This window comes from Accipiter gentilis, chromosome 1 (assembly GCF_929443795.1).
Source record: "Accipiter gentilis chromosome 1, bAccGen1.1, whole genome shotgun sequence".
In the NCBI taxonomy this organism is placed as follows: Eukaryota; Metazoa; Chordata; class Aves; order Accipitriformes; family Accipitridae; genus Astur; species Astur gentilis.
Window position 1 is genome coordinate 24,599,208 of NC_064880.1, and position 23,438 is coordinate 24,622,645.

At 39.3% G+C, this 23,438-nt stretch overlaps 2 protein-coding genes across 6 annotated transcripts in view; both read right to left on the reverse strand.

Annotated features, from left to right (window-relative positions):
• Positions 1–1,089: 1,089 nt before the first annotated feature.
• TMEM237 (transmembrane protein 237) lies at positions 1,090–16,126 on the reverse strand. Of its 2 annotated transcripts, none has more exons than XM_049824692.1 (13): positions 16,094–16,126; positions 13,540–13,571; positions 12,569–12,579; positions 11,994–12,050; positions 10,213–10,326; positions 9,751–9,865; positions 8,843–9,003; positions 8,094–8,217; positions 6,897–7,088; positions 5,855–5,928; positions 5,269–5,362; positions 3,916–4,037; positions 1,090–2,043 (listed from the first exon to the last, which is right to left on the reverse strand). In XM_049824692.1, the coding sequence occupies exons 1-13, from the start codon at positions 16,121–16,123 to the stop codon at positions 1,976–1,978; spliced, it is 1,194 nt and encodes a 397-aa protein (XP_049680649.1). In that variant the 5' UTR covers positions 16,124–16,126; the 3' UTR covers positions 1,090–1,975. The 2 variants fall into 2 exon arrangements, with proteins under 2 accessions (XP_049680649.1, XP_049680743.1); XM_049824786.1 differs by lacking the exon at positions 16,094–16,126 and adding an exon at positions 14,348–14,413.
• Positions 16,127–17,176: 1,050 nt separating this feature from the next.
• MPP4 (MAGUK p55 scaffold protein 4) overlaps positions 17,177–23,438 on the reverse strand; it is a 29,822-nt gene continuing 23,560 nt past the window's right edge. For all 4 annotated transcript variants that reach the window (XM_049819992.1, XM_049820162.1, XM_049820078.1 and 1 more), the window contains 4 exons: positions 22,417–22,510; positions 21,480–21,588; positions 18,846–18,980; positions 17,177–17,869 (listed from right to left, as the gene is read on the reverse strand). In XM_049819992.1, the coding sequence (XP_049675949.1) occupies positions 17,678–17,869; positions 18,846–18,980; positions 21,480–21,588; positions 22,417–22,510 (530 nt within the window). In that variant the 3' untranslated portion in view covers positions 17,177–17,677. The remainder of the gene's footprint in view (positions 17,870–18,845; positions 18,981–21,479; positions 21,589–22,416; positions 22,511–23,438) is intronic.

Below are 23,438 nucleotides of genomic sequence, written 5' to 3' on the forward strand. Positions count from 1 at the left end.
CTGGAGAAGAGAAGGCTCCAGTGAGACCATAAGGTCTCATAGCAGCCTTCCAGTACTTAAAGGGGGCCTACAAGATGGGGAGGGACTCTATCAGGGAGTGTAGTGATAGGATGAGGGGTAATGGCTTTAAACTGAAAAAGGGTAGATTTGAATTAGTTACTAGGAAGAAATTCTTCACTGTGAGGGTGGTGAGACACTGGAACAGGTTGCCCAGAGAGGTTGTGGATGCCCCCTTCCTGGAAGTGTTCAAGCCAGGTTGGATGGGGCTTTGAGCAGCCTGGTCTAGTGGAAGGTGTCCCTGCCCATGGAAGGGGGGTTGGAACTAGATGGTCTTCAAGGTCCCGTCGAACCCAAACCATTCCATTCTATTCTATTCTATGATCCTAACACAAAACAACAAACATCCTTTTTGGGGAAATCGATCTCCATCAAAATAGGTAGAAGTAGGAACATCTTTAACATCTGTGAAATCCAAGTTTCTTTAGAAAGAGCAGTGAATAACACTATTCTCTTGCCATACAAGATAAGGAGAAATTGGAACACTATTCCTGTGAATGGCTTTGTAATAGTTATGCATCCTGACTGTCAAGAAATTACAGGACGTACATATATCCTTTTGGCAACCCAAAAATACCCTGCTTGATTAAAAGATGCATTTAGGTATTCATTAGCTGACCAAACTGTTGCAACATTAAAACTTCCGCTTCTTGTATCTACATCAATTTGAAAGAAATTGTTATCATGAAGACCTTAGTCAAGAGAACTAAACTGAGATGAAAAATAAAGTGTCCTCTTTTAAGGAATTACTAAGCAAAATCCCTGACAATCCAATCCCTTATTCTAGCAAATACTTTTTATGACAACTAAACCCAGATTATTTTATGCCTACTAACTTTGTGGGTTTTATGTTTCTTAGCTCTGTTTTGTTATAATCTTCCTTAGACTGTTTTCTTCATAAGATTTGTTTTAATCTGTAGAGAATATTTAGCCAAATCAGGTAAGCCAACTCCTATCAGCATTGACAAGTGGATCAAACTTTACAACTCGGAGAGTGAGTTATAAAGAAGTTATGTTTATTTTGGTGTCGGGTGCAAGGGGATTTCTCCTCAAAGCTTGCACACCGTTTAAGCAAGCAGCCAGATTTTTATTACACCAAAGCATACATATTCATAGAGTTACACAATACAAAATATACATATGTATAAATTGGGGTGGGGTTAGTTCAAAAACTTGTGTCAGCAGTTCTAAAGTGTTTATGTCATCTTGCGCAGGCTCAGATCTGTCTCTGGTGGTCGTTTACTTCTTCAGGGGTCTTATCTTTCTCTTCTTCTTCTGTCCTCTAAATAAACTTTAGTCATTTACACGTGCTCTCTTCTTACTTGGTGATTTCAGCAGTTTTTAACAAGTCCTAACAAGTTCTGTGGTAAGACTAATATTGCAGTTCCTGTTATCACTCCCTTTGTTTGGCATGTCGGTCCTTGAGGAATACCAGTCCCTGATAAACTTAACCCTTGACAGACGCCACAGGCGCCAGGCCCTGGCAAGTGAGCCTTGAAAGAACAAACAAGGCCAACAGAATTATTAAACAAATAGTAAGTGGTCAAAAGGCAAATAGTTATTTCCCTGTATCAGCATTAGTAACAAAAGCAGGTTGTTCAAAGACTGTACAGCAGGCAAAAAAGCGCTGAATACCTGATCTGCATGCACCTAGTTTCTGTGGCTATACAGGTAGCAATATTTACAAAATCACCTTGACTTTATGCACTAGAGATAATCTACTTCATAAAATAAAAGCAAAAGTATAAAAGTTTTCAATCACATTTGGAAATTGTAGCACACATAAAAAGATCAAAATCAAATATATACAATATAAAAATACATTTTTTTCTTTATGAAAATTATAATACATGGCTATAATACACAACATGTTGAGCCATCAGTCACAGCTACAATATTTGCAGATGCTTGTTCCACACTATGGCTGGACTCTGGGTATGATATCTCCCTGGGGAAATTCCTCTATTTCAGCATGAAACATTAATTCTAAGAGAGAAAGAAAAGAATTATGTTTTCTTTCAAAAGTTTCACCTGAATACAATTTCATTATTCCTGGAAAGTGCTCTAGCATTCCCCCAAGTCCCCTGCTTTTCTTCCCAATTATAATATCAACAACTCGACAATGGCAAGGGCCACCACTGTCTTTAGAAAACTATTGTTGCCTCCCCAAATCAACACAATTAGCAATGATGTTAGCAGCTGATCATATGCAGTATCATCCTGCATTCAACCTGGACACTGAAACAACTTTAGATTGAGGGATTGTTGCAATTTTGAGAGTTTCAGACTCAAGAATGAAGATTTCTGTTTAGAGACTTGTTCATTTATGGATAAATCTGCTGTATGTTATCACAGCGTAAGTTAGCAACACTGGAACCTGGGATAGAAAGAATCATGAATGACATTGCTCACAGCTAGCTGTCACCATGGCAGCTCAGGCACAGGAGACAGCCTAAGGTCAGCAGTGAAGAGCTCCTCGCGGAGATGAGGTAGACCTTGTGGAGCTCTGTGCTGCTGAGGGTAGAGTTTTCTTGTATCTGGGTTCCCTTATGTATCTATACTGCACCCTCAGCATAAGTGTACTTTCTGTCTTGTAAATAGCACACTCAGCATATAGACCAGGCCGTGTTTTCCAACAACCTGTCAACATGGTAAAGTTACACAATCTGTACATGCAACAATGTGGTTTATCTACTCAGGTTTGAGATGTACATGTTTTTGCTACCTCACCCTTAGTAGACTAAACTTTCTCTACTATTTGGGATAAGTCCTAATAGAATTTCCCTTTTGAAATGTCCAAATCAGGTTTTCTAATCTTAGTAGGCACATGTAAATGTCAAAAAAGTTCATAAAAAACGGAGTTAAATCCTGCCACTGGCTTCCTTGAATAAGTCTTAATTATTTAAAAAATGGATTTTAAATACAATACAAACATATATTATAAATTTTACTGTCAAAGATTGTAAAGGCTGCCACCTAGGTTTTTTTTTTAACTCATTATTAGAAATAAGCAGAACTGGGGCTGCTGAAATAAAGAAATGTGTACATTAAAATTCTAAAGTAATCTGAAGAAGCATGTTGAATCTTCTTCAGCCTCCCAAACACAAATCTGTGCTTCAACTCATGATGCTCTTTGGATACCTGTTGACTTTTAAGTTGAAACTTAGGAGTTTTATGTGCAGCATAGCTTCAAGTCCCAGGCTGCACGCACTTGATAGGAAAGCTGAGTTATGATACACCTTTTGGATCCCATTTGGAACAACAAAAGGAAGAAGGCCTAGTCTGTAGCAAAGCATCTTCTAAGAAAAGGGGATGACTTGCTTGCCCCCTCCTCCAGGCTGGACCAACACAAGCAGTCCTCATCTGAAGTCCTGTTCTGCAAGCACAAATCTGACTTTTCAAAGTTCTGGAGTTCCCAAAACTACTGCTATGTTCTATTGAAAATAATACTGAACTTGAATGCATTAAAATTTGTAGCAAAAAGAACAGTAATAATATTAGGGAATTTTCTAAAACACAAGCAGAATAAATACATTTCAAATATTCAAAATCTTGTTAAAGTAAAAATTATTTTTCCCTTTAATGAAGAAGAGGCACATGCTCTCTCATGTTTCAAAATTCATGTTGCTTCAGCCAGGACAAACAAGGCTTTTCTTTCCTTTCTGAATTACTGTTTTTTCTTTATAAAAACAAACACAGACACCAGCATCCTAAGAAGCACTTGCTTTGGAAAGTTTTTAGAAGATCCTTGTTTTTCTGAAGCCACAAAATTTCTCAGGACTAGTCTTGAACACCAAACACAGAGCACAGCAGATAAAAGCCTGAACAAACAACGTTTTGCCTATTAATATTTCCTACCTTCACTGTGGTCTAGCTCTGGTCGGTAAGACAAGAAGATCCAACTTGTCCCAACTAGAATAGACACTACCAGATTCACCACAACCCACGGCTGAACAATTTCTTCCTCAGTACCTGCCGTCCTGGGAAGAGCACATCAACCCATCAGTCAGGGATTTGCTGGTACATACAGGTTACAATAATAATTTCAACAGACTATCATAAAAACAAGCTTGGTAAGCCAGATGTGAAAACAAAAGTACTTGTACTATCCTGATGGTCTTGCATTGCAAAGGCCTGGTAAAGAGAGTGACTACCAAAGACAGCAAGTCAGCTAAGAAACCCCATTATCTCACAGAGAATGTCCACTTGTAGATTTCAACAGCAAATTCCTTTTCTTGGCCAAGAGACAGAAAATAAAAATCAAGATGCATGGTCATATTTTACTGTGGTGAAAGACACCACACAATGTCATCAGTCGATTTTTAAGCACTCCTCATGAGGCAGCAAGGCAAGTCAACAGGAAATCAGTAAAGTCTGTCTGAAAGCCAGTGAAAGGACTTGTTTACAGATGCTGCAGGGTAGACAAGATAGGGCTTTAAGAAGGTTATGATTTAAGTTAGCTGACACTTTTCTTGCTGTAACCACAGCAGCAGGTTGTGGTTTTGTTACTAAAATCTAGGCTTTTTAATAAACAACTCAACATTTACAGAAGCCCTGAAAAAAAAGAAGAAAAATCTAACCACCCAAACCAGCTAATTTTCACATAAATGCTTTTGTTCTACTTCTCCTGGTCTATTTTAAAAACTTGTGTTACTAGAGTTTAAGTCCATTAAATATCTACTTCAGAAAGTAACAGGTTTGGATGGAATTGCCTAGCATGAAACAACGCTTCATATTTAATGCCAGCTGTGTCTGCTAAGCCCTTGCATCCTGTGGCAGACATACCACTTTTTCATAATACCATGACATTCATTTCTTGGACAGATTAGACTATCTCCTTCAAAACCAGTGTTGACTCTCTACAGAATGGCCTGCCCTTGAACACAAAAGGGTTACCTCACTAGGGTTCCATTTTCTAGCAAAAGAGATTCTTACCGTTCTTTTCAGATGACATTTTCAGCATCATTCCAACAGGCTCTTGTTTGAGGGATAATGGATTTGCAACCAACATGACCAAACCTCTCCTTGAGTTCTCATTTTTGAGTGAAGTTATCAAAGATTCAGGACAAGCTCAAAGGCAGGTTTAGTAATGAAATCCTTCATTAATACTTTCTTCTGTAAGTTGTATAACCTTTTCAATCCACCAGTCTGACTAATGTTCCTAAGTGAGCTATGTTGTAATTTACAGAAATGATTTCTTAAGTTTCCTACCAGATGCTGCCATTTTCTGAAGGTGGTGTGTAGAGGTTAATTCTGTCACATGTCATCTGCTGGCTTAAGGATAAGATAAGAGCAGCAAAGTACACTGGAAAAAATTGAATTAGTAATGTCAGATATAAACCCCCAAAATGCTGTCTTCATCATGTCATGATAATTATCGCTACATTTTCTTTCCTTTCACTCCACTGCTTCCAATGATAGTTTCCTTTAATTCATTCTTTCTTCTTCAACATTCCCCTGACCCATCAAAATCTGGTTTCTGCACTTTTGCAATCCATCAGCTACATCAAAGGTGGTATCTTGTGATTTTGGTTTTTGCTAGGTCTGTGTTCAGTATGCAGAAGTGGGAAAAGAACTCTCTCGCTAACAGCCCCACTAATGCCACTATTGCAATTGCTTTAAAAAAATATGTAGCAAAGTGTTCACAGCCTTTGAAAGCTATTTTAAACTACTGAGCAAGTCACTTATTCTAAAGCAGAAAATAATGAGGGAGGAAGATTTCACTGAAAACAGTATGTAGGATTCTTCCATTTACTGTCTTTTCTGGACAACTTCCTATCAGCTTCAAAATACTTACAGAAAGAGGCTACTGCTGCTGGGTCTAGGGTAAGAAAGCCTCTCAGTGCAACCGACGCTTTTGCCAAATCAATCCTGATAACAAAAACAAGGGTCATTAACACGGCCCAGTAAGATAATAATATTGTTCCTCTAATAGTGTTCTATTGTTCTTTTACTTCTTGCAAGACACCTTCTTCTGCCTGTTACAGTGCCTTAATACACAACTTTATCCCACACACATGGCAATGGTCCTCATTATGCCAAATCCAAGAAAGACTGAAACTAAGGAGGATGTTCCATGAGGTTTGTAGCTTTCACACTGCAGTCCCTTCTGGAACAGGGAGAATGTAGAGAGATCTGTCCCCTCTCTAATCCTTAGCATTCATTTCAGTGTCCACACCACCAACCAAGTTATGCTAATGTAACTGCTCACATAGCTTACACCACTACAGGAGCAATGAAGAATACAGGCCTCCTCCCTGCCACCACTCCAGGAAAAAAAAGACACAATTTCTTCCATAGCACCAACTCCTCCCCTGGCTTATTATGCTGCCATGGAAACTACCTGTAACTAAAAGAAACATCTATAAATCCATTCTGTTTATGGTCTTTTTTGCTCCTCTTTCTGTTCATTCCCACTCTTAAGCTGTAATGCAGAAACCCTTGCTAAGCCAGGAAAACCATTTACACAGCTATGTTGCAAACCTAACTGGGCAATGGATTCATGTGAAAAGTAACTCCATAAAAACATCAGTTGTTCTCCACTGCTACCCCCCCCCAAAAAAAACCCCAAAAAACAGGTCAGCTCTTCCATCTGGTTCACCTCATGATCACACAAATAGCACCAGGACATTGATGCGAGGCAGCAGGCAATGGACAGAAATGTGTAACAAATGTCTGAATGCACAAGTACACCCTTTATCTGTATAGCCAGCTGTGTGTAAAATCATTCTTTAAGTGTATCACAAGAAGTCATCAACAGCAGGTCAAAATGTGCCGTAGGAAGGAGAAAGGAACAGATTGCACACAAATTACATACACCTTTCAAACACATATTTTACCTGTCAAAGGCTGAGACTGTACTGATAGACAGCAACAAATAGAACAAACTTTGAGCTGGGTATGCTAGTGTCTTATACTGCTCGAGCAGGTTAGAAACTGTGGAAAGCTGGTTTCCTGCCAAAACGTAGATAACAATGATGTTCCACACAGCATACCCAGCAAGGAAGCCATGGGTAAAGAGTCCAATCACCCTGAATGAAGAAAAGAATATTAGACAAGTTTAACATCTTGAACTGGCAAAGAACTACAGATAGAAAAGGTCTATGAATCCATCTGTTCAACCCTGCTGCCATGACAGGATCCCAGCCTTTCACAGATTGTTTCTGAGTGCTTTTTCTGATCTAGTTTTAAAAATTCTAAGCAATGGGACTTCTGCTTCCTCCCTTGACAGACTGCACCAGAACCTGAGCACTTAACAAAGAAAACCGAGATGTTCTGCCTGATCCTATCACTACTTCATTACTGCTACAGGAATCAAATACTTTCACTCACTGCCTGTAGCTTCTCAAGACCACTGCCCCTTACACTTACACAATGCTCTTAAACTTGTCTTCAAGTCAATCTTTTCATTATTCTCCTTGCTAAGAAAAAGCTGAGAAGGAAGCACAGGCTTCCAGATAAAATACACCAGAGAAAAAAATGGCCTTCATCTTCCCATTCTTTATCATAACACAACCACATATTAAAAAACAATAATCATTTTTTGCTATTGTGTGCAAGCTTATGCCCCAGTCCAAATTCACTCCTCCCTCTTTTTCACCAGCCAGGATTTTTCTTGAAGAACTATCTGAATTGAGGTATTTTTATTCTGGTCATACAGCTGATGGGTGAATCTCATTTTGTAACACATTTTTTCTGTAGGTCTCTAATATTTTTGTTATCAGATCCATCTCTTTGCTATTCAGATTTTGTCTGAATCTTTGCAATATGACTTCCTTTGTTATTCTTTTTATAAGTTGCATTTCACATGTGATGTCTAGACTAGAAGCAGATATTCTTGACAATAAATACCAAAAGCTAATGGACTGAGAAACTTTGTATCTGTTGCATCGTGAACCATCATTTATTAGGAAAATCCAAAAGAAATAAAGATACATCACAATGATAGAGAAAAGCTGCTAACTTTCAGGGAGAAGAAAATAAACCCAAACCAACCCTAATTTCTGCTTATTTACATCAAAACATTTATCTTTTACCTGAAACTTCGGTGCACTGAAAGGGCAACATCTCTGGTAGTCCATGAAGCCTTCACATCCATAAGTACATTGATATTGTCAGTGGTTTTAATCAATTCTGCACGGTCGGCTGCCTGAAAACGCCCTGAAAGTATGAGGAAACTAGTTTTAGACAGTGTTGTTACCTTCCATCATAATTTCTACATTAAAACTTACTAGTGTTAAAAAGCTGTAAGCATCAGAAGTTCCATCAGAAAATTTCATCTCCCCACTTCTTGCCCTTTGCCAGCTTACATTTCTACCAGGATGCATCTGTCAGTGTAATGCATCCTGGTGGGTCAGGCTATGGATTTAAGAATGTGCAACGCACTTCAGGTAATTACTCAGTGTTCGCTGGTATGGAAAAAAAAACCAAAACACCACAAAAATGAACAACCAGAAACTTCCACAGTGCAATATAGTAAATGATACTTTCTTCTCAAAGTACTGTGACAGTATTAGGTCAAATAAGCTCAGCTGCATACTATCAAACAGCCTTTTTCACCCATACCATGGAATTAAAAAATTCAACCAAACATGCCAGCACAGCGACACTAACATTCACTGTTGAAAAACTATCATGTCTATTTATTTCCAAATAGTCTTTGTTCTGGAAAACTTTTTTTTTTTTAAATTCTTCCCAATACTGCAATATTTGGATTTTAAATACAATAATGCTTCCTTTAATTGCAAGAATGTCCCTAAATTACTTAAATCACAAGATTACTTACGATTTTTTTCAACAAACACTTTGCTAACAGGCTGGCTAATTCCAGTGGGAGCAGCAAATACTGGCTGCTGATCTGGGCTCTTTCTGTGCTCATCTTCAATGATATCTTCCTCCTCCACTTCCAGCTCATTGGAACAGTGCATTTCAGCTGGCCGAGGTTTCCTATCAGCACAGAACATACAATGGGGCAGAGAAAGAATAGGAAGTAAAATGTAAAACCTGAAGGCTCCTCTGAGCATTTAACATGTCTAACTTGACTGCTAAGAACTGTTCAGGCTAGTGACCTGCATAAAATTACCCCCGTTTATAATTTTAAGGACTAAAGTTCTCATGAAGTTAGTTAAATAAAACCATAAAGCTAATACTTGATTTTGGTTTTTTTCTCTCTATTTAAATTCCTTCCTGTGTCAAAACAATAAGGTGGGAAGAAATACATATCAAGAGATTAACAATTAGAAAAAAACCCATATAAACTAAATACAAGGCCAAGAAAGTGGATGCTTTTGGTAGAAAGGGCACTAAAATGATTTAAAGGCATAGTTCTTGGAGAAAAGGCAAATAAAAAGAATGAGAAAGCAGTTAAGTTTCTAATAAAATTAAGGAAAAGATAGTAAGAATGAAAGAAAGCAGTTACACTTTCTAATTTTTTCATGTATGTGACTGAAATATTAGGCTCATGTAAATGTATTCAGAACTGCAATGCATCCAGGTATGCATAAAACAAACAAGTGAAGAAAGTTAGATCTTAACCCTGGAAAGAACTGCACACATATTATTTATTGCACAGGCTGAATAGTATCGTGCACTTCAAGATTTTACATTTTTGTAATGTGACAATGTAAAATACTACTCAGCCATGTTCACTATCACAGTTACTCCAGCTTATGAGCTATACTAGTTTTGTCTCACTTTGTTCTTTTTCTCTGTTTGCGGATCACTGTTTCTTCAGCTTCAGGGACATCCATGCCATTTCCATTCTGAAATAGGGATGCAACATTTTGCTGGGTAAAAGAGGTCTCGGAATCTGAAGATTTAAAACAAAACACATTAAAGTTTCACAGCGTTCATAAAATTGGAAATACATTCACTTAAATACATAAGCAGTTATTATATAAACAGCTTTGAATGATAAAAAGGATCTATTTTATCACTTTCAAAACTGTATTGCCATTATTTGTATGAGGGTTTGTACCCCATGGAATCTGAAATCAGAAACTGGAACTCTAATCTACCATTCAGAAATTACTTTCAGCTGTTTTAAGTACAAAAGCACATGAAATGTTTTAAGCCAAAATACAAGTTGGCCAATCACATTTCTGCGTTACCAACTTCTACTCAGTGCTCTTTCCAATCTACAATTATTTCACATACCAGTAGGTACTTTCTTCTTCTTGCGTTTCCTCTGAGGAGGGACATCATGAGGTTCAGGAGTTAGGGGCTCACTGCTTTCAGACTGCCGACGAACTGCTGCTTGGACAATGCCATCTGAAAACCAGATGAAAAGATCCAGCAACCTCAATTAAGAGCCACTGAGAGACAGGCAATAAAAAGCTGCCTTTTGCTACATTGTGCAGAGCCTCTGTATTTGCCCAGCTTACAGCTGAGATGAAAATGTATTAGCTAGGAAACATAACAGTTGGGAAACAAATGTGGTAAGTAAGAATTTACAAAGGTGATAACCCTGATAACCCTCCTTTCACCCTGACAGTTTCATGCCCAGGAGGGAAATATAAGTATCCAAGAAGTAGCACAATTCCCATTTGGGGATACAATAGAGGACTGATTGAAAGAAATCTACCACAGGAGAGAACTATACCTCTGCATTTTCCCTTTCTACATGCAAAGTTTATAATGCAAGGGACAAGAAAAAAATTGTTTGTTTGTTTGTTACAAAATTGTTTGTTTGTTTGTTACAAGCTGATTCACACAGATACGTCCCAAGGCAAAATAGCATCAAAGGGAGATTTAAATACTAAGCGTACACCACAAGAATAAAGGAGGAGGAGAAAAAAACCACTGAAACTCCAGTCTGAGAGATGAATTACTACGTTTGGGGAAACTATATTTCCATGAGAGGTTAACATGAATTCATCAAATATTCTAGCAGCAGTAGCATCAATTTGCATAATCAGAAGTAGGAGGACAAAGTTACTTCTCCATTTTACATCACATCTGCCTTTTTATAGCTCTCTTGAGTACTGCAGTTTTTATGATAACTGAATCTATCGTTGTTTTCACTTCAAGCACAGGTTTTCCTACCTTTTGTAAAGCTTTGCTGTGCTAAAATGCAAAATTCACCAGCAAAGTAAAGGCCAAAGCCAATGCATACTTTGCATGATCATTCAGGTCACTGAAAACAACAGTAAACAAATCTTGGTCCTTAGGAAACCCTGCTAGCAACAGCTCTACTTATTGCATTTAAAGGTCTTTCAGTGACACTTCAAGTGTACACTCTTTTAAGCAAATAAAGGAGGGTTACCTCATCAACCCATCATATGAACCCAAGTCAACTGGTCTGCCAAAATCCACTACATTCTATCAGCACATTCTACTTTATCAAAATAGATCAGACTTGTAATCTTGCTTAAAATGGTATTCTGTTCCGCAGATCTGCTTCTTGTAAAAATACAAGTAGTGCTAGTCATCTTTTAGGCTCTTAACTCTTTGATGATAATGGAATGATTAACTTGTGACTTTATTTAGCCAAGGACTGACATTGAGCCAATTTGTTACATGAGTTTTATCTTAGTTCATTCAAAAATTCAAGCACTTAACACATTCAACATAACAAGCAGCTTACAGCTGGAAATGACTATTTAATGAAGTATCCAAAAATTCTAGAAAGGAAGAAATAGCAGGAATAAAGGAACTTTTTCAGTTCAATATCAAGATATGCTGTTATTAGCAGTACTGGGAAAAAAAGCAGTTCTTCACTTAGTTCAGTTAGCATTACAGACTTATTCTAAAATGACACCACTTCAGGGAAGAAGATTGCAGTTGTTCAGTATAAAATAAATTGTAATAAATTATCTGAGAACACTACTCAAAAAATGAGTACAAGACTGAAACCCATGTATCTGTTAGAAGCTTGGCTACAGCGCAGGTCTCACCCAGGATTACAAATACAGTTTTCAGTCTTGGCAGGACCTTACCTAGTGGAGTCTTTCCTTTGGGTTTCCTTTTTTTGGGACGACTCAGTGGAATTTCATCTGCAGAACATAAAACAGAAGTATAGGTGCACAGCATGGAGAAACCTCCATCTCCTTTTTTTAACAGCCATTCTATTGCTAGTTAAGAAAGGGATTCATTTTTACAAGTGAAGACATCCTTCACCTTTTACAGGCGAGATGACAATTCACCAGTTTACACAAGCAGGAAGAGTACAGAAGATGGTGGGAAAACAGGATAAGAACCTGTCTTAAGTGCAACACGTGCATTCAGTGAAAAACGGAAATACTCTGAATAATGCTGTAAAGAATCAACTTCTTGTTTAGAGCACAGTGACAACATTTCAGTTACCTTGATTCAGTATGGAAATAGCAAACAGTAAAGAGAACAAAGAAAAACAACAGACAGTTCTAACAATTGCAATGCAGGTGTCCATGCAGTTTAAATACTCAGCCTGCATTTAGAAAGAGTGTAAGGCTCTTTCTTTAAAGAGAGGATGAAGTGACACCAAAAGGAACTACCAATGTTTATAATTCTCTTTAATGCCAGAATAACTCACCTTGGTTTCCGCTTCACATTTAAGGAGAAAAGGTGTTGAAGAGCAATGTAAAAGGAACAAAGATAAGAAGAAAGTTAATTTTGAATCAATTACAGTTCACAACAGTGAAATTCACACTGCTGCTTTTGTGATGCATTTCCTTATCCCCACTCCTAGTTCTCTTTAATGAGTAGTTTTGTACAACAGAGTTAAGGGTACTAAGCAATCTTCAAGACTCAACACTTTGTTCGTGACTATGCAGTTTCTTGATTGGCTACCTGTGGATCAGATTAAAAGCTTTAATTGCCTAGCTAATTAAAACTTGTCTTACTGCCTGATACGTAACAAACCAATGAAAGTTATGAAACATTTGAGCACGTACATTAGTAAAAAGAAACTATATGTTGTCAATCATGAACATCACATTTTCTTTTTTTCTTTTTTTTTTTTGAAGGAATTCTTAAGTACCATATCATAAAAGCCATGTAATTGCCTTTCCTTCCACAGTGGAAAAAAAAGCCCAAATTTTTCCCTATGCTATGTCAAACTAGTAGACACCTATACCCCTGTTAAAGAATATCTAGTCTAATTTCAGAAATTCCCAAAGCATTTGTGATTCAAATAAACTAAAGAACATGAAACAAAACAAAGAAGGAAGAAGAGATTGAAAAGAAGGATATCAATAAAACTAAAGTAGATGTTATTAAAACTAAAGTAGCTATTTGTCTGAAACCCTTTAAAAGGTTTATCTCTGAGAGTACTAAAACTGAGGTAACATAGTAAAATTTCTTGGCCCCTGTAAAACTTTAAAATGCTTTGTATTCCTTCTAAGGAGTTCTGGAACAACAAATTAGCAAGAAAAGAAATTCTTTTTAAAGTCGCTATGACTACTCAGATGTTTATTTAACTTATTTCCCTCCCTTAATTTCATTACTTTTAAAAACACTGCAGTACAGAACCATGATCAATTCCATAGAATAAACTGATTTTACCTTGGCACTGGAGGGAGGGCACGAGGTGGGCACTGAAAGACAAGAGAAGAGACAAAAGTCAACTTCTGTCTGTGTGAAACCACCTCCTAGAAAACGGCTATTTCCAGATATGGTCAGAACACTTTTAAGTATGATTTGCTTCGTATACCTCTTAAATAGCTAGAAATTCCTGATGGAGATGTTACATAAAAGTAATATGTAAAAGACGCAGGAATAATATGCTTTTACCACAGTTCTGATGGGCACTGCATTAGGGACATCTACCTAACAGCTGTGTGTGAGGCACAGCTTGCATTTCAACTTCTCTTGAATAATTTCCACTTTTCATGTAAGGTACTGCTTTCATTGGAAAGCTTACCAGTCATTCTGTTTAAATATCAAAATACTGCAATAATTTATGCATTCAATGTACTTGCACAGTATACAGTGTGAGCTGAGTATTTTCTATTAATGAAGTTGTAAATTCAGAACAATAGTAAAAGCAATAAAAGGACACAAGCTTATTTATGAAAAATATTTTTAAATACGATAAAACATTAATTTTAATATATCTTTTAGAAAAATATTTACCAGCAGGTCAAACACAATGGAAATCTAAAAATAAGTAGCTCCTGTTAACAACCTGAAACTGAACTCTTGTGCTTTCTCTCATCTAGAAAAAGGCACTTTACTTTCAGATCTTGTATTATATAACTATATTGAAAGACTATACATGAATAAACATTTCCCGTGCTCCAAAAATTCAGTTGATATCAGAAATAAAAAAAAGACTGTAAGGCTGGTAAGACTCAAGGATCCACAAACTTACCACTTGTTTCTTTCCCATATCATTTGAAGCTGTTGCCTGAAAGAGGCACTGTGAACTGGTCTATACTCCCTCACGCAGCTCACGCTGAACCTCAGCTAATTCTGAACTAAAAATAAGCTTCTAGCAGCCAGGATTAGCTGGACGTGAACCTTCCTGTCCCTGGGTTAGGGCCCAGTACTACTCCCATTTGAAACAGCAGGAGTTTGTTCCATGGCAGGGAACATTACTTGCACTGAAAAACACGCAACTCCACATGCTGGTACAGGTTCCAGTGAGCAAGTTTTACTCGGGTTTGTTTACCAAAAAGAAATTAGACACCTCATGCAAGGAAGGGTTTGCAGGATTAGGCCTCAAATCTCTCACTTGGATTTTGGCCATGCTGAAGACTGACAGCAAGTGCCATTTACACAGGTAGAGAACAGCACACCCTAAGCGGCATCCAGCAAACTAGTCAGGACAGGTCACACCATATAGGTGCACCATAAGGGAGAAAAAATACTGATAAAGGTCAGAGCTCATAACTTTTATTGTTTCCTACGTTCTTGTGGCAGTAATTATTAAATGCTTAGGGTAACTGATATTTTAAAAAAGTAAAATCTAAAAAAAAACCTTAAAAGTAAAAAAAAACCCCAAACCCTTTTATATAGCATTCACTGCCTGCACAGTAGTATGTCTGTGTTCTGTAGTACCTGTTTTGTTACCGTCTACAAAACAACTAAGTGAATTAATTTCTCTATCATTTATTCCTTGCAACAAAGGAAATAACATGCAAGCAGGCAGTCCCATCTGTATGAAAGCCCCTGACTCTGCTGCACAAATACCAGCTTTACTCCTCCATTAGTTTCCAGTTTCTCAGAGTCCGAAGGAACTCACTCCAAGCTCCACAGAAAGGGCGAGTTTGGGCACAGGTTTCCAGAGGCATTTTGTTACTGACAGAAGAGCTGCTGAGTGCTAACATAACCATAGCAGCCCTGAAGCCCAGAGACTCCCTCAAACCAGGTAGCCGCTGCCTCAGTGAAACCCTGTGTTTATGCACATGAGCCAGCCCACAGGATGGTGGGACACACCTGGGAACTCTCAGGGAAAAAATTAAACCACCCAACCCCCTGGGTGTCCATTCAGGGATGCAGAGCAGAAAATGCCGTCGCTCCTAAGCGTGGCTGGTATGAAACAGCAGCGAGCAGATGCATTTACTCCCTGAGTGCAGCGAGCTAAGCTGCCACCACCAGACCTCGGAGGTGGTACCGAGGCGGCAGTTACGCCCAAACTCGAAGGTTTAAAAACGCTTAACGAACTTTTACAAACTTAAAGCTTTGCATACATTTATATATATATATATGGATGAAAACAATGAGGAAATGCTTGTGTCCCCAGCAAAGGACGAGCAGAAACGTGCAACCCTGCGGCCGGCTACACCCCACCTGCCGCGGGTAGCAGCAGGGCCGGCACCGCCGTCTCCCCGCCAGCGCGGAGATGTAGGAGCCGCGCTGCCAGTGCGCCCCGCTGCCGCGCCGCTCCTCAGCTCCGTCTCCCCGGCAGCAACTGCTACCGCTGACAGCACCGGTACAACTCTTCAGCAACAGCTCTCAGGGCGGACCAAGCTCCCGCCGCCCCGCGGGGCCGGCGCTGCCGCGGCCGCCGCCACTTTGCTGCCCGCGCCGCGCCCAGCCCCTTCCAGAGGCGGCCCCGCAGCCCCGCCGCGGGCAGAGCCGCCCCCCGCCCGCCCCGGCCCCACCGCGCCCTCACCGCGCCGGGGCCCGCCCGCCGCGCCGCCATGCCGCGCCCTCCGCCGCCGCCGCCGGTCTCCCGGGCGCCGCGGGGAGGAGCTGGCGCTCGCTTCCGCCCCGCGCCGGGGCTGTGGGAGCGCGGCAGGCCGAGGGGGCGGCCCGGCCTCCTCCTCCCACCTGGGTTCGCGTCCTCCTCGGCAGCTCCGTCAGCAGAGCGAGCCCGTCCCGGCGCGGTGGCGCGGGGCCAGCTGCTGCCGCGGAGCCAGCTGCTGCCGCGGGCGGGGATCCTCGTCCCTCGGGCTGCAGGCGAGCAAAATCAAATGCATGTTAGTGGAAAAACGAGGTTTCTAGCCTCCTAGAGTTTGCAAAATGAAGTTACACGCAGTAAAGGGAAAGGGAAAAAAAAATAGAAAATAAATGTGATCAGATTTTGTTCCAGCACAAACGGACAGGAAGCAAATGCATCTGTAATGAGAACACTGCTCTTTTCTAATAGTGAAAGGAGATCTGTCTGTAAGCAAACACATGAAAAACAGGAAAGGAGAAAGAGCGGACAAATGCTGGACTAGGCAGCAGAAACAGGCAGCTGGTCATGGACCAGCAGCACAGAGCTGGCACCAGTCTCACCCTCTACCTGTACTTACCCCACACCAGTGACATGTTGGGACTCTGGTCTCTCCACTATTTTACCTCTAAACAAGGAGTACTAGGCCTGACATTAGAACAAGAAGGTATGGTGGTAGCTGCAATATTTGGCTTTGAATAATCTCTTTATAGACTCTTTAAATTGCTTCTGTTGATTTTCCTTCAAGGTGAGGTAGACCAACAGAATAATCATCTGTGTTCCTCAGGGGACAAGACAGCTGCAACATGAGGTGAAGAGGGTGAGAAACTTGTTTGCCACAAGCACTGCACCATTTGATGAGAATGAGCGTGCTACTGTACAGCAAGCCAATAGGAAATGGGCTTCTGACAATTTCCTTCTTTGGTAAGTCCACATTCTATGAGCTTTTACTCACTTGAGTTGATGGAACAAAAGAAGATACATGCTACATGTATTGTGAAGGTAACTGTAGGTTCTAGAGTAATTTTTATTGTGACAACACCACTCTGCTCCTGTCTTAAAAAGTAAAAAGGATAAGCAGCAAAGCAATACCTTCATAAATAACACTCTTTGCTCAAAGACAGCATGCTAAAAGAGCATGCTCTAGACTGAGTATTGACTGAGTATCATTTATCAGTAAGGCTTTCAGAATGTACAGGTATCACAGTACCAGAATGACCATGATAGAAAGGAAAGGACTTTTCCATAGCTATGTACGAGTAAATTATGCACATATATGCAACAAAATAGATTTTTCTTTATTCTTGTAATTGAGCGCTCACAATATTTCCTTTTTTTGTACAAAAGTGGATGCAACTGTAACATAAAAAGCTGAAGAGCTACACAGAACATAGTATGATTATATCTCCTGTAACAGCTTCTTTGCTAATCCTCTTTCAAATCCCTCACATACAAAGATAAATTCTTGCAATCCTGACATTAGGATTATTCAAGTAAAACATAAGCTGTAATCTTTCTGAAGCTGCCTGCTGCTCAGAATTAGGGCTGAGTGTCTGAGCATATCCATATTGCAGGGACCCACTGGGGCTCATCCTGTGCACGATGGACTGCAGACAGCAGCTGTGCAGATGCTTCTTGTAAATTGTCATTCACAATCACTTGATCAAAGAACTGACCAAACTGGGCTTCCATTTTCTTAGCCGAATCTTCCATCTCCTGTAAATCTTCTTCCTGCGAGACACAGAGTAAGTCGACAAAAGCTTTTGTGTTGTGTAGAGAAACATACCTGCATGGCACCTACAGAACACCTTGGGCCATGTAAACAAGAGGTGAATAGATAGTGCCTGTGTACTTTATTTCATTTACGACTGCTGCAGTCAGTTCCAAGTCTCTCAAACAGAGCTGACTGCCATATCCTTCTCAAGGAAATACCTTCTGTTTCAGTATGCTCCATTTGCCCCAAAAAGGTTATCCTGCTGACAGAGGATGTTAGGAACTGAAAGGCAAATCCACTAACACTTGTGTTCTCGTTCTACATTTTAGTTTATTTCCCCAGTGTTCATGTTTGTTTCTGCCATAGCAATCATGATTCATTTCCATGTTTTCCATGGTTATGGACTGAGGTCTCCAAAGTTTTAAGATGCTAAACTTGATTATAATTTGCATGGAAACAATTGTGACAATGTACCAGACACATTGTAAATACAAGATATGCGTTTCCTACAAGCAGGATTTTTTTTACCTATTGAACTTAGTATAGAATTCATATTGATACTGTCATTTAGCTTACATGAAATAACAATACATTCTTATAACTACATGAAAAAATAATTTAATTACTGAATGAAGCGCATTACAGGTATTCCAGTGCAAACAGTAAATGTATGTGTTGACTCAAATCTTGTCACAAGGCAGTTAATTAAAACAAGAATATAAAAAATAGCCTCTCCTTTAAAGACATTTTGAAGTAAAATGCCTCAATCACCCAGGTGCAAATTACAACCCTTCCGCTTCATAGCTAATCTGGACAGGGAAAAAAAATCCCAACAAACCAAACAGAAAAAGACAAGAATAACTTAGATATGATCCTAAAGACACAATAATCTTTTTTTAAAAGAGTTAACATAGTAACACAGTAGAATGCATTATGTTCTAAACACAGAATCCCAGAATAATAAACTGAGTATCTTCTACTCCCAAATCTCACCTTGAATTTCATGTTCACATAATAATCTGTAATGATCCTGGCATTTTTACGAGTCTGCCTCATGCAGTTTATGCTGGATGGCTTGATAAATATAATGTAGGGCTTTAATTCATGAGTCCGGGCTACTTGTATGCCCTGCAAATTAAGAGTAAAAAAAAGTTAAAGTATTTCAAGTGTATTCATCCCAGTTTTACTCCCATAAAAAGCCAATTGTTTACAACATGCTGTTATCTCCATGCTACTATCTCCAGTAGTCTTTTTCAGGAATACCTACTTTAAAATGACCTCACTAATAATCCCTGGACCAGACATTGTTAACAATGGTAGTATAACAATCACTAAATTCTGCTTGGTAACCTTATTAGGAGTTGCTTTCAACTCCAGTGAGCGATGGGACACTGTCGTTAACAGATCTCTACAATCAACAACATAAAAAACCAGATTTCAGATTCATTTTTAAAGTGCTGGGGAGCTACCTTTGGAACAACTACACCTTTATTGCTCCATACGGGAAGAAAGTATCCTGCTTTTGGAAATATTTGTTTGTGTAACTTTCCCTGATGCTAATAAGCTACTGCAGAGCTGTGGAGGGAACTAGGAAAAAAAAAAAAGGAAAAAAAAGCACAGCATGTAAAGTTGGCCAAGCCACCAGATTTAAAATACAAATATGCAACTCAGCAGTAATTCTCCTACCTCACAGCAGTTACTGAAGAATAGCTATGAGCCATTACTTCATACCCTTCCCCAAACTTGTCCTTTAAACTCATAGCCTAAAACACTGATAATGGCACATCTGTTCAAGTAGCAAGATGTCATGGTTTAACCCCAGCCAGCAACTAAGCACCACAGCACCCAGTGGGAGCGGGGAGAAAACTGGGAAAAGTAGTAAAACTTGTGGGTTGAGATAAGAACAGTTTAATGGAATATAAAAAGAAGAAACTAATAATGATAATACTAGCACTAATAGTGACACCAGCAATGATAAAAGGATTGGAATGTACAAATGATGCACAGTGCAATTGCTCACCAGCTGCCAATTGACACCCAGTTAGTCCCCAAGCAGTGAGACCCCCGCCCCCACTCCCCCCAGTTCCTATAGTAGCTGTGACATCCCATGGTATGGAATACCCCGTTGGCCAGTTTTGGTCAGCTGCCCTGCCTCTGTCCTGTGCCAACTTCTTGTGCCCCTCCAGCTTTCTCACTGGCTGGGCATCAGAAGCTGAAAAAATCCTTGACTTCAGTGTAAACACTACTTAGCAACAACTGAAAACATCAGTGTTACCAACATTCTTCCTATACTGAACTCAAAACATAGCACCTTACCAGCTACTAGGAAGACAATTAACTCTATCCCAGCTGAAACCAGGATACGAGATTACATTTCCCCTCCCCCTTCTCACTTTTGTTTAGAAGTGTAGCAGAAGAAATCCAAGGACTTTTTTAGATCTTAAGTGAAGACTAAAGTGTGGCCTAATCTGCCCCTTATAGTGGTTTGGATTTTGACTAGAAACCCACAGGTCTTGTAACTTAACTTCTATTTTAAACAGCACAAACCACTGCTAACTTAAGACTGACTACACTGGCTCTGCATAATTAGAGCAAAGTCTCTAAAAGTTACTGAGTTACAGTGTCTCTTTACATTCAGTTAGAAGAGATGTTGAAACCCAGTAGCCTAACTCCTAAGTACTAAATATGCAAGTAATTCAGAGAAGTTTAGTAACATTTTGCTAGACACAGCTTTAAGTCTCTTAGCTATTTACAAACTCAGGCCTTTATTAGTCTTTTCTTCATCAGCAAATTCAATGCAAAGATAGAAGAAAAAAGTGAATACTGTCTAAGTGAAAAGATTAGCATGCTAAGTATTTCTGAAAATGTTAGAGGTAATAAAAGTAATTAAGAAAAAAAACACCAGAAGAATGCAAAGATTGCATTTGAATTTTTTTGTGCAATGCCCAGTATAGAAACATCCGGTAATCACCCTAGTATTTGAAGCACCTCTTGCCAATATCTGCTAGGGCATGTGTGCAAGCTGCCCTTTCTCATAATAGTAAACTTCTACAAGCTGTGGTCCCTAGATGAGCAGTTGTCTACACCGCAAGCACTCGCTGGAGGTTCTTGTGGAGCTGTTTGGTCATGTGCACCAGCAGCCTACTCCCAGCTGTTAAGTTACTTCTGAAGAGAAATAGATGCATGATATAATCCCTGCTTTTGCTCAATTACTTTAATAGTTGCTGCTTTTACCAAAGGGTGTTCAGAGATTGCTAACGGAAGGACAGAACTCTCAACTAAGAGAGCTTGTAGGAGGAGGAGGAAATCCCATGCAACAGTCTCCACATGAAAGAATAATCCTTGCTTTAAGCAAGTATGAAAACTCATTTCTCTACTATTCCACCTGATAATGCAGCTGCTGACTTGGAAACAAATGAACTATACTGACCTGTACATACTTGTCACTGTAGTATCCCCCCACCAAGACCCATGCAAAGAATGATCTATTATTAATAAGCACCATGAGCTAGAGTGAAAAACAAGACAAAGCAACTAACACTGTTCCAATAGCTCAAGAACGTACAGAGAATTATTTTTCCTTCTAGGAGACAGGGAATCTAGATTCCCTGGCCCTTTACAACTCACCTGTGGTTCTAAATCTATTACACAGATCTTCCCTTCATCAAGGACTGTTCGCACTGCATCAATACTGGTACCATACAGGTACCCTTTGTATTCCCCATATTCCAGCATTCTGCAACAGCGGTGAGGAAGAAGGAAAATGAAAGAGCACTTGAGTCTCAAAAAGGTTCCATTTAAGGGTGAAATCTTCAAAGGTAATCCAGTGATCAAGACTGCATGATCATAGAACATAGAGAACACTGATGAACAACCTCCACCTTTGCTCTTTCCCACTACACTGGGCACAAAATCAGAACCATTACAGTTTGACATCTCCAAAGCATGTGTTTTTTACTCATCTTGTTGTTACAAATTACATCTTTAGAGGTTGTGATTCTAATGATAAAATGCTTGTCATTTATATAGTACAAATAACTTCATAAATCAGAAAATCTGAAAGCACTTGGCACAGCTCAAGGGGTGTAGCTTCAGGTGCTGAGTTGGTGTGTCTTAGAGGAATTATTGATGCATAGTAAGGAGCAGACACTTCTGAAAGTTTGGCCCTTACAGTTCAGCTGCTTACATGGAGATGCCATCACTGGAGAGATTCTGCAATGGAGTTGTAGATCAGGAACAGGTCTGACTCACGGCTCAATTTTAGAGAACTGTCTGGTTTCTAGGAGAGTTAAACTCAGCTTACAAGCACACCAAATGAGCTCAGGACTGGAGATCCCACTTTCTTTTAGGATTCTGAGATTTAATTGTAGAGGAGCTTATTTGCAACTGCACAAACACAGTTTTTGAAGCAACGGGCTCAAGTAGTTTTACTATGTATGTGTGGTGTAAATTTGGGTAAGTATGAGTGGAGAAGCCCAGACTTGGGACCTAACTACAAAACTGTCTTTTCTTACATCATGTTACATTTTAAGTTACAAAAGTTTATTTCATCTTTCCTACTTACCTGTGGCTATACACCATGTTTTCAAAAGTTTCCTTTGATACGTAGTGATATTCACGACCATTCATTTCGTAACTCTTCTGAACACGAGTGGTGTCTGAAAGGAGATAGGCAGACACACACATACAAAGCCAAAATCAACTGCAAGTAAATTCCAGTAATTTTATAAACGAAAATGAGACAACTTTCATGAAGAACGATAAATCAGTATTTTTGTAAGTAATAAAGTCAGTTGTTTCAATTTGTTAATCCAGAGCAAAAGCTTTGTCTACTCTACTGGTCGCCCAGTGGCAAGTCCTTGAAAATCAGCAAAGCACATCTGTATTTCTTGGAATGGAAGGAGAGCGGTTTAATCCAAATATCTGCGACTCAAACCAATCAGGAACTGCTTTGGAACCAGTTGCACAACTTCTTTTAGTCCTCTGAGGTAAAATTGATTGAAGTTAATTCAGAAAAGTCCCACAAGCCTTTCCACACTTGCACCTTCCCCATATCTGGGATCTTAAGCACAAAAGAATTACTGAATTTTCAGCCAGCTTCTGATTCATACATTTCCCGTTTGGTTATCCAAATCGCATGAACCAAATAAGCACAGGTAGAAACAATTTCAGTTATTACGTCAGAAATTAAGCTGTGTAAGTCTCCTCTGAGACTTGAAGGCTAATAAGGAAAGCTGCAAAGCCTATTAAGCACCAACTTCTGTTGCCTTCACTCGCATATCTGATCGCTTAAACACTATGAACTTACAATATCCCTAAGAAACATTTTTAAATCTAGGAAAAACAAACATCAAGATTAAACAAAATCATGCAGATAATCTACTGCTACATAAAGCTTTAACAGTTTCAGGAGCTGTAACTTGAAAATAGCTTTGGCTGATTTGCCAAAATAAGGAGAAAGATCATATTTAAACTAACCCTTATAAAAGCAAATGACTCTGGCTTGCAGCAGAGCTGAAATAACAGCCACACAGCAAAGAGTGTATGAATACACAAAGGCAAGAGGGAGGTACCTGACATTTCCTA

Bases quoted from the DNA above. Each gene is read 5' to 3' on its own strand.
- TMEM237 (XM_049824692.1), bottom strand. From the start codon at position 16,123: ATGGCGGCGCGGCGGGCGGGCCCCGGCGCG. The intron at 8,218-8,842 runs GTAAGTAATCTT...TCATACTTTCAG, and splicing joins AGTGTTTGTTGAAAAAAATC to GGCGTTTTCAGGCAGCCGAC. The intron at 2,044-3,915 runs GTAGGAAATATT...TTTCTCTCTTAG, and splicing joins AGAGCTAGACCACAGTGAAG to AATTAATGTTTCATGCTGAA.